Source organism: Chiloscyllium plagiosum, unplaced genomic scaffold (assembly GCF_037043375.1).
Source record: "Chiloscyllium plagiosum isolate Xiang-an unplaced genomic scaffold, Cpla_swu_hap1 HiC_scaffold_50, whole genome shotgun sequence".
Taxonomy (NCBI): Eukaryota; Metazoa; Chordata; class Chondrichthyes; order Orectolobiformes; family Hemiscylliidae; genus Chiloscyllium; species Chiloscyllium plagiosum.
In genome coordinates, this window is record NW_028270188.1 from 55408568 (window position 1) to 55419968 (window position 11401).

Below are 11401 nucleotides of genomic sequence, written 5' to 3' on the forward strand. Positions count from 1 at the left end.
CACTCACCTAACCTGTCCAGGTCACCCTGTAATCTAACATCCTCCTCACATTTCACCTTGCCACCCAGTTTAGTATCATCAGCAAATTTGCTAATGTTATTACTAATACCATCTTCTATATCATTAATATATATTGTAAAAAGCTGCGGTCCCAGCACTGATCCCTGCTGTACCCCACTGGTCACTGCCTGCCATTCCGAAATGGAGCCGTTTATCACTACTCTTTGTTTCCTATCAGCCAACCAACTTTCAATCCAAGTTAGTACTTTGCCCCCAATACCATGCGCCCTAATTTTGCTCACTAACCTCCTATGTGGGACTTAATCAAAGGCTTTCTGAAAGTCCAGGTACACTACATCTACTGGATCTCCCTCGTCCATCTTCAGAGTTACATCCTCAAAAGATTCCAGAAGATTAGTCAAGCATGATTTCCCCTTCATAAATCCATGCTGACTCTGACCAATCTTGTTACTACTATCCAGATGTGTCGTAATTTCATCCTTTATAATAGACTCCAGCATCTTTCCCACCACTGAGGTCAGACTAACTGGTCTATAATTTCCTGCTTTCTCTCTCCCACCTTCCTTAAAAAGTGGTACAACATTAGCCACCCTCCAATCTGCAAGAACTGATCCCGAATCTATCGAACTCTGGAAAATAATTACCAACGCATCCACGATTTCCCGAGCCACCTCCTTCAGTACCCTGGGATGTAGACCATCAGGCCCTGGGGACTTATCAACCTTCAGACCTAACAGTCTCTCCAACACCAATTCCTGGCAAATATAAATTCCCTTCAGCCACTGTTACCTCCGGGAGATTGCTTGCGTCTTCCTCAGTGAACACAGATCTGAAGTACCAATTCAACTCTTCTGCCATTTCTTTGTTCCCCGTAATATATTCACCCGCTTCTGTCTTCAAGGGCCCAATTTTAGTCTTAACCATTTTTTTTGCCTTTACCTAAAAAAGCTTTTACTATCCTCCTTTATATTATTGGTCGGTTTACCTTCGTACCACATTTTTTCTCTGCGTATTTCCTTCTTAGTAATCCTCTGTTGTTCTTTAAAAGCTTCCCAGTCCTCCGTTTTCCCACTTATCTTTGCTATGTTATACTTTTTCTCTTTTAACTTTATATGTTTCTTAACTTCCCTCGTCAGCCACGGCCACCCATGCCTCCTCTTAGGATCTTTCTTCCTTTTTGGAATTAACTGATCCTACATCTTCTGCATTATACACAGAAATATCGGCCATTGTTCCTCTACTGTTATCCCTGCTAAGATATTGCACCATTGAACTTTGGCCAGCTCCTCCCTCATAGCTCCATAGTTCCCTTTATTCAACAGAAATATTGTCACTTCCGATTGTACCCTCTCCCTCTCAAATTGCAGATTGAAGCTTATTGTATTATGGTCACTACTTCCCAATGGCTCCTTCATTTCGAGGTCCCTGATCAATTCTGGTTCGTTGCACAATACCAGATCCAGAATTGCCTTCTCCCTGGTCGGCTCCAGCACCAGCTGTTCTAAGAATCCATCTCGGAAGCACCCACAAAGCCTCTTTCTTGAGGTCCAATACCATCCTGATTCTCCCAGTCTACCTGCATGTTGAAATCCCCCATAACAACTGTAGTAACATCTTTGCGACAGGCCAATTTCAGCTCCTGATTCAACTTACATCTGACATCCAGACTGCTGTTTGGGGGCTGGTAGGTAACTCCCAACAGGGTCTTTTTACCCTTAGTATTTCTCAGGGTACACACACACTCGCTCTCTCTCTCACACACACACTCGCTCTCTCTCTCTCTCTCACACACACACACACACATGAACAATGTGAGGGTACATGCAGGACCCAACATCAGGAAAACAGCTTCCCTGGGTAAATGTGTGCGCGGTGTGGTCAGGGGTGGGACGCCCACCTCATTACCACCGTGCCCCTTGGGGAAAAGGGAGGCTGTGGTGAACAAATTGGCTGCAGGCACTGCCCACGACAGAAGCAGCCATCGCATCCCCAGGGGGCAGGAGCAGCAGGAGTGTGTTATCTCCACCCCCCCCCCACCAAGGTCCCTTAAAGGGGCAGGCACCAACAATCCCTCCACGCATGCCAATACATAGAAAACCTTATCACTTTTACTTATTGACTCATGTAGCGTGGGGGGGGGGGGAGAATGTTCTTGGAGGGCGGGCAAGAGGAGGTGGGGAGGGGGGGGGGATAAAGTTCTGTCAGTAGTGGCAAAGTCGGAGGGTGCTGTCCACGCCCATGCAGGGGCTGAAGAAGGGCACCACGGGGCTGCGGAAGGTGACGTCGAAGGTGCACAGGAGCGCCATGCAGTTGGCATCGTAGAAGGACAGCTGGCCCGCCTCAAAGTCCAGGTAGACGCCCACCTTGGCGAGCTCGGTGTCCACCGCCAGGGGGCGCCGTTGCTCTCCATTCTCCCAGTAGTCCAGCAGCCGGCAGATGCTCCAGTAGCCGTGCGCCGGGGTCAGCCTGACGTAGCCCTGGCGCGGGCTGTGTACGCAGGTGACCCCCAGGTGCCAGGAGACGGAATCGGTGACGTCCACCTCCCAGTAGCGGCGGCCTGAGGAGAAGTGGGCGCTGGCCAGCACGGCCGGGAAGAGGTCAAAGCGCCTCGGGTCGCCCGGCGCCGCTTCCAGGTCAGGGGTCTCCGGGCGGGACCACTCCACTAGCGTGTAGTCTCTGTTGAAGCGCAGGCTGACGTGGGCAGACTTGGGGTCAAAGTAGAGATTCTCTGGGCCTGTTGGGGAAGGGGGGGGGAGGGGGCGGGAATAAAACGGCACTAATGAGGGGAGAAGGTGACGTTACCCCCCTCCCCCCTCCCTCCCTCCCTCCCCACCACCCGGATGTCGACGGCAGAAGGATTCCACTCTGCGTTGTAGCCCGGAGTTACACAGAGAGCGATGAGGTGTGGTTTCCAGTCTTCAACCCACAGCCAATTCCCTGCCTCGGTCACTCCCTCTCTTTCCATCTTGCTCACTCTCCCTCCTCTCCCTGACACCCCTTCCTCACACTCTCCTTTCGCCCCTTCACTCTCTCCCTTCCCAACCTGCCATTCTCCCTTTTCACCGCCCTCCCCTTCTCTTTCTCCTTCCTCCTCTTTCTCATCTCTCCCTCTCTCTGTAACCCCCTCTCCTCATCTGTCTCCCTCTTTCCCCCTTCCACCTCTCCCTTTCGCCCCTCCCAGTCTCTCCCTCCCACCGCCCTCTGCCACTTGCTCGCTTTCTCCCCCCCAACTCTCTCCCTTTTTCCTCACTCTCTCTCTCCATCCCCCTCCCTCACTCTCTCTCTCTCTCCTTCCCCCTCCCTCACTCACTCTCTCTCTCCTTCGCCCTCCCTCACGCACTCTCTCTCTCCTTCCCCCTCCCTCACGCACTCTCTCTCTCCTTCCCCCTCATTCTCTCTCCTTCCCCTCCCTCACTCACTCCTTCCCCCTCCCTCACTCTCTCTCTCCTTCCTCCTCCCTCACTCTCTCTCTCTCTCCTTCCTCCTCCCTCACCTCTCTCTCTCTCTCTCCTTCCTCCTCCCTCACTCTCTCTCTCTCCTTCCTCCTCCCTCACTCTCTCTCTCTCCTTCCTCCTCCCTCACTCTCTCTCTCTCTCTCTCCTTCCTCCTCCCTCACTCTCTCTCTCTCTCTCTCCTTCCTCCTCCCTCACTCTCTCTCTCTCCTTCCTCCTCCCTCACTCTCTCTCTCTCTCTCTCCTTCCTCTTCCCTCACTCTCTCTCTCTCTCTCTCCTTCCTCCTCCCTCACTCTCTCTCCTTCCTCCTCCCTCACTCTCTCTCTCTCTCTCTCCTTCCTCCTCCCTCTCTCTCTCTCTCTCTCCTTCCTCCTCCCTCTCTCTCTCTCTCTCTCCTTCCTCCTCCCTCTCTCTCTCTCTCTCTCTCCTTCCTCCTCCCTCCCTCTCTCTCTCTCTCCTTCCTCCTCCCTCCCTCTCTCTCTCTCTCCTTCCTCCTCCCTCTCTCTCTCTCTCTCTCCTTCCTCCTCCCTCACTCTCTCCCTCTCTCCTTCCTCCTCCCTCACTCTCTCTCTCTCTCTCTCCTTCCTCCTCCCTCACTCTCTCTCTCTCTCTCCTTCCTCCTCCCTCACTCTCTCTCTCTCTCTCCTTCCTCCTCCCTCACTCTCTCTCTCTCTCTCCTTCCTCCTCCCTCACTCTCTCTCTCTCCTTCCTCCTCCCTCACTCTCTCTCTCTCTCTCCTTCCTCCTCCCTCACTCTCTCTCTCTCTCTCCTTCCTCCTCCCTCACTCTCTCTCTCTCTCTCCTTCCTCCTCCCTCTCTCTCTCTCTCTCCTTCCTCCTCCCTCACTCTCTCTCTCTCTCCTTCCTCCTCCCTCACTCTCTCTCTCTCTCCTTCCTCCTCCCTCACTCTCTCTCTCTCCTTCCTCCTCCCTCACTCTCTCTCTCTCCTTCCTCCTCCCTCACTCTCTCTCTCTCCTTCCTCCTCCCTCACTCTCTCTCTCTCTCTCTCTCCTTCCTCCTCCCTCACTCTCTCTCTCTCTCTCTCTCTCCTTCCTCCTCCCTCTCTCTCTCTCTCTCTCTCCTTCCTCCTCCCTCTCTCTCTCTCTCTCTCTCCTTCCTCCTCCCTCTCTCTCTCTCTCTCCTTCCTCCTCCCTCTCTCTCTCTCTCTCTCTCCTTCCTCCTCCCTCTCTCTCTCTCTCTCTCTCCTTCCTCCTCCCTCTCTCTCTCTCTCCTTCCTCCTCCTTCACTCTCTCTCTCTCTCCTTCCTCCTCCCTCTCTCTCTCTCCTTCCTCCTCCCTCTCTCTCTCTCTCCTTCCTCCTCCCTCACTCTCTCTCTCTCTCTCCTTCCTCCTCCCTCACTCTCTCTCTCTCTCTCTCCTTCCTCCTCCCTCACTCTCTCTCTCTCTCTCCTTCCTCCTCCCTCACTCTCTCTCTCTCCTTCCTCCTCCCTCTCTCTCTCTCTCTCCTTCCTCCTCCCTCTCTCTCTCTCTCTCCTTCCTCCTCCCTCACTCTCTCTCTCTCTCCTTCCTCCTCCCTCACTCTCTCTCTCTCCTTCCTCCTCCCTCACTCTCTCTCTCTCTCCTTCCTCCTCCCTCACTCTCTCTCTCTCTCTTTCCTCCTCCCCCACTCTCTCTCTCTCCTTCCTCCTCCCTCACTCTCTCTCTCTCTCCTTCCTCCTCACTCACTCTCTCTCTCTCCTTCCTCCTCCCTCACTCTCTCTCTCTCCTTCCTCCTCCCTCACTCTCTCTCTCTCCTTCCTCCTCCCTCACTCTCTCTCTCTCCTTCCTCCTCCCTCTCTCTCTCTCTCCTTCCTCCTCCCTCACTCTCTCTCTCTCCTTCCTCCTCCCTCACTCTCTCTCTCTCCTTCCTCCTCCCTCACTCTCTCTCTCCTTCCTCCTCCCTCACTCTCTCTCTCTCTCCTTCCTCACTCTCTCTCTCTCTCCTTCCTCCTCCCTCACTCTCTCTCTCTCTCCTTCCTCCTCCCTCACTCTCTCTCTCCTTCCTCCTCCCTCACTCTCTCTCTCTCTCTCCTTCCTCCTCCCTCACTCTCTCTCTCCTTCCTCCTCCCTCACTCTCTCTCTCCTTCCTCCTCCCTCACTCTCTCTCTCTCTCCTTCCTCCTCCCTCACTCTCTCTCTCTCTCCTTCCTCCTCCCTCACTCTCTCTCTCCTTCCTCCTCCCTCACTCTCTCTCTCCTTCCTCCTCCCTCACTCTCTCTCTCTCTCCTTCCTCCTCCCTCACTCTCTCTCTCTCTCCTTCCTCCTCCCTCACTCTCTCTCTCCTTCCTCCTCCCTCACTCTCTCTCTCCTTCCTCCTCCCTCACTCTCTCTCTCTCTCCTTCCTCCTCCCTCACTCTCTCTCTCCTTCCTCCTCCCTCACTCTCTCTCTCTCTCCTTCCTCCTCCCTCACTCTCTCTCTCTCTCCTTCCTCCTCCCTCACTCTCTCTCTCCTTCCTCCTCCCTCACTCTCTCTCTCTCTCCTTCCTCCTCCCTCACTCTCTCTCTCTCTCCTTCCTCCTCCCTCACTCTCTCTCTCCTTCCTCCTCCCTCCTCCCTCACTCTCTCTCTCTCTCCTTCCTCCTCCCTCACTCTCTCTCTCTCTCCTTCCCCCTCCCTCACTCTCTCTCTCTCTCCTTCCCCCTCCCTCACTCTCTCTCTCTCTCCTTCCCCCTCCCTCACTCTCTCTCTCTCTCCTTCCCCTCCCTCTCTCTCTCCTTCCCCTCCCTCTCTCTCTCCTTCCCCTCCCTCTCTCTCTCTCCTTCCCCTCCCTCTCTCTCTCTCCTTCCCCTCCCTCCTCTCTCTCTCCTTCCCCTCCCTCTCTCTCTCTCTCCTTCCCCTCCCTCTCTCTCTCTCCTTCCCCTCCCTCTCTCTCTCTCCTTCCCCTCCCTCTCTCTCTCTCCTTCCCCTCCCTCTCTCTCTCTCCTTCCCCTCCCTCTCTCTCTCTCCTTCCCCTCCCTCTCTCTCTCTCCTTCCCCTCCCTCTCTCTCTCTCCTTCCCCTCCCTCTCTCTCTCTCCTTCCCCTCCCTCTCTCTCTCCTTCCCCTCCCTCTCTCTCTCTCCTTCCCCTCCCTCTCTCTCTCTCCTTCCCCTCCCTCTCTCTCTCTCCTTCCCCTCCCTCTCTCTCTCTCCTTCCCCTCCCTCTCTCTCTCTCCTTCCCCTCCCTCTCTCTCTCTCCTTCCCCTCCCTCTCTCTCTCTCCTTCCCCTCCCTCTCTCTCTCTCCTTCCCCTCCCTCTCTCTCTTTCCTTCCTCTCCCTCTCTCTCTCTCTTTCGGCCCAACCCGTCCATGCCGACCAGATATCCCAACTCAATCTAGTCCCACCTGCCAGCACCCGGCCCGTATCCCCCTAAACTCTTCCTATTCATATACCCATCCAAATGCCTCTTAAATATTGTAATTGTACCAGCCTCCACCACTTCCTTTGGCAGCTCATTCCATACCCGTACCACCCTCTGTGTGTAAAAGTTGCCCCTTAGGTCTCTTACATATCTTTCCCCTCTCATCCTAAACCTATGCCCCTCTAGTTCTGGACTCCCCCACCCCAGGAAAAAGACTTTGCCTATTTACCCTATCCATGCCCCTCATGATTTTGTAAACCTCTATAAGGTCACCCCTCAGCCTCCGACACTCCAGGGAAAACAGCCCCAGCCTGTTCAGCCTCTCCCTGTAGCTCAAATCCTCCAACCCTGGCAACATCCTTATAAATCTTTTCTGAACCCTTTCAAGTTTCACAACATCTTTCCGATAGGAGGGAGACCAGAATTGCACATGATATTCCAACAGTGGCCTAACCAATGTCCTGTACAGCGGCAACATGACCTCCCAACTCCTGTACTCAATACTCTGACCAATAAAGGAAAGCATACCAAACGCCTTCTTCACTATCCTATCAACCTGCAACTCCACTTTCAAGAAACTATGAACCTCTCCCAGGTCTCTTTGTTCAGCAACACTCCCCAGGACCTTACCATTAAGTGTCTAAGTCCTGCCCTGATTTGCTTTTCCAAAATGCAGCGCCTCGCATTTATCTAAATTAAACTCCATCTGCCACTTCTCAGTCCACTCGAAATTGGGACTATTTTCCCTGGAGTGTTGGAGGCTGAGGGGTGACTTAAAGAGGTTTATAAAGTCATGAAGGGGCATGGATAGGGTGAACAGACAAGGTCTTTTCCCTGGGGTGGGGGAGTCCAGAACTAGAGGGGAATAGGTTTCGGGTGAGAGGGGGAAAGGGATCCCAGGGGTAACACACAGGAATGAGCTGCCAGAGGAAACAAATGCAGTTACAACATTTAAAAGGCACCTGGATGGGCACATGAATGAGAAGAATTTAGAGGAATAAGGGCCAGGAGCCGGCAACTGGGACTAGGTTAGTCGGGATACTGGTCAGCATGGACAAGTTGGGCCGAAGGGTCTGTTTCTGTGCTGCATGACGATAAACTGACCATCCTGGGCTGGAGTAAGATGGAGAGGGGGAGAGACAGGCAGCAGACAATACAGCCGACCACGCCCCCTCCCGGGTGGGCGATCACAGCCTCTGATGTCTCAATGCCGCCACCAGAGTTAGGCGGCCACCATTCCCAGTCCCCGGACTGATCCCATCTCCCTCCTGCAGTTGTGGTCAAGCTCTCTGACCGACAGGCAACAGCCCCACCAAGTGGTCAACCGAGGGGTTGCGGGAGGCAGCAATTATCGGGCGAGACACACCCAAGCAGACAGATGCGTGTGCACACACATGTACACAGACACATACACAGTATGTGACATATGCAGAAGTACACACACACACACACACACACACACACATGGACAGGAGTTATACAATTAATGTTAGGACCCTGGGTAACGTTGTGGAACAGACAAGACCTAGGGGTGCAGGTACATAATTCTTTGAAGTTTGCCTCACAGGTAGACAGGGTGATTAAGAAGGCGTTTAGCACGTTTGCCTTCATCGCTCAGACCTTTGAGTACAGGAGTTGGGGACGTCATCTTGGGGTTGTACAGGACATTGGTGAGGCCTCGTCTGGAGAACTGTGTCCAGCTCTAGTTGCCCTGTTGCAGGGAGGAGATTATTAAACTGGAGAGAGTTCAGAAGAGAAATACCAGGATGTTGCCAGGAATGGGAGGTCTGAGTTATGAAGAAAGTTTGGGACGTTTTCTTTTCACTCAGAGGTGACCTTACAGAGCTTTAGAAAATCATGAGGGGTATGGGCAGAGTTGATGGGTGCCTTTTCCCTGGAATGGTGGGGGGGGGGGGGGGGGGGGGGAGATTCAAGACTAGGGGAAGCACATTTTCAAGGTGAGAGGAGAGAGATTTAAAAAAGACATGGGAGCAAATTATTTTACACAGAGGGTGGTTCGTGTGTGGAATGAGCTTCCTGAGGAAGTGGTGGATGTGGGTACAGTTACAATGTTTGAAGGACATTTGGATAAGGACATGAATAGGAAAGGTTTGGAAGGATATGGGCCAGGAGCAGGCAGGTGGGATTAGTTTAGGTGGGGATTATGTTTAGCATGGACTGGTTGGGCTGAAGGGTCCGTTTCCATGCTGTATGACTTGCGACATACAGACTCAGAAACACACATGCTGGCAACGATATGCTTGTAGTCCCTCTGAACACAGACACACTCCTGGGGAGACAGACACACAGAAGCAAACATACCACATGCAAGCAGAAACACACACACACGCGCAGACAAGACACACACACAGATGCACAAAATCACGCACATGCAGACAGACACACACAACACATACACATGCAGACATGAATGAGGAGACACACACTTTCAAAGACAGACACGCATATGGCAGACACGTGTGGAGAGACATATGCACACACACCACGCATGCAGACACACACACACGCATGTACAGGCAGACATAGAAATGCACTCGTGCACATACACAAGAGGGGGAGTCGGGAATCTCTGCTGTACCCACATGTGCACAAGCACACAAACACAAAACATTCAACATCCAGTCACGCGGCACACAAAACACACAACATACGTGCGCACTCTCAAAATAAAAGCACAGAAAACACACACGGACATAGAGACAAAAACAGGTGGGCAGAAAACACACACACTCCCTGTTTTTATGTGTGTCTGTGTGCATCTATGCATGTCCTTCTGTCTGCTTGGGGGGGGGGTGTGCATGTACGTGTGTGTGTGTGTGTGTGTATATGTGTGTGTGTGTGTGTGTATGTGTGTGTGTGTGTGTGTGTGTGTGTGCGCGCGCGTGCGTGTCTGTCCCCATAATTGCTGCTTCCTGCAGCTCCTCAGTTGACCACTTGGTGGGGGTGTTGCCTGTCGGTCAGAGGGAGAACTTGCCCATACTTGCCAACACCTCACACTGGGGGGGGGAACAGAACGCATAGGCAGACCAAAGTTCCCACTTTTCACCGATGGACGTGAGAAGGGACATCTTTCCGACGGCTCCCCTGGCCTTGCCACAGGGATGTGCCATCGTCCAGGTGTGGCAGATATTTGTCGTCCGCGAACTGACTGTTGAACGGTCAGCCCTGTTGTTGATGGTTTGGAGTCACGTGGAGGCTGAGTAATCATAGACTCCCGACGGTGTGCAAACAGGCCATTCAGCCCGACAAGACCACACCGACCCTCCAAACAGTAACCCACCCAGACCCATTCCATTATTCTGTTACTCTAATGCATCATCCCTGGGCTTTATGGGACAATTTAGCATGGCCAATCCACCCTAACCTGCACATCCCTGGGCACTACGGGACAATTTAGCACGGCCAATCCACCCTAACCTGCACACCCCTGGGCACTACGGGACAATTTAGCACGGCCAATCCACCCTAACCTGCACATCCCTGGGCACTATGGGACAATTTAGCATGGCCAATCCACCCTAACCTGCACATCCCTGGGCACTACGGGACAATTTAGCATAGCCAATCCACCCTAACCTGCACATCCCTGGGCACTATGGGACAATTTAGCATGGCCAATCCACCCTAACCTGCACACCCCTGGGCACTACGGGACAATTTAGCATAGCCAATCCACCCTAACCTGCACATCCCTGGGCACTATGGGACAATTTAGCATGGCCAATCCACCCTAACCTGCACACCCCTGGGCACTACGGGACAATTTAGCATAGCCAATCCACCCTAACCTGCACACCCCTGGGCACTATGGGACAATTTAGCATGGCCAATCCACCCTAACCTGCACATCCCTGGGCACTATGGGACAATTTAGCATGGCCAATCCACCCTAACCTGCACATCCCTGGGCACTATGGGACAATTTAGCATGGCCAATCCACCCTAACCTGCACATCCCTGGGCACTATGGGACAATTTAGCATGGCCAACCCACCCTAACCTGCACATCCCTGGTCACTACGGGACAATTTAGCATGGCCAATCCACCCTAACCTGCACATCCCTGGGCACTATGGGACAATTTAGCATGGCCAATCCACCCTAACCTGCACATCCCTGGACACTATGGGACAATTTAGCATGGCCAATCCACCCTAACCTGCACATCCCTGGTCACTACGGGACAATTTAGCATGGCCAATCCACCCTAACCTGCACATCCCTGGGCACTATGGGACAATTTAGCATGGCCAATCCACCCTAACCTGCACATCCCTGGACACTATGGGACAATTTAGCATGGCCAATCCACCCTAACCTGCACATCCCTGGACACTACGGGACAATTTAGCATGGCCAATCCGCCCTAACCAACACATCCCTGGGCACTACGGGACAATTTAGCATGGCCAACCCACCCTAACCTGCACATCCCTGTGCACTATGGGACAATTTAGCATGGCCAATCCACCCTAACCTGCACATCCCTGGACACTATGGGACAATTTAGCATGGCCAATCCACCCTAACCTGCACATCCCTGGGCACTATGGGACAATTTAGCATGGCCAATC

At 53.2% G+C, this 11401-nt stretch overlaps 1 protein-coding gene across 1 annotated transcript in view; it reads right to left on the reverse strand.

The window, feature by feature from the left end:
• Positions 1 to 2127: 2127 nt before the first annotated feature.
• LOC148135320 (E3 ubiquitin-protein ligase TRIM69-like) overlaps positions 2128 to 11401 on the reverse strand; it is an 18839-nt gene continuing 9565 nt past the window's right edge. Inside the window, exon 3 of the mRNA XM_087985012.1 lies at positions 2128 to 2755. Coding sequence (XP_087841138.1) covers positions 2223 to 2755 — 533 coding nt within the window. The 3' untranslated portion in view covers positions 2128 to 2222. The remainder of the gene's footprint in view (positions 2756 to 11401) is intronic.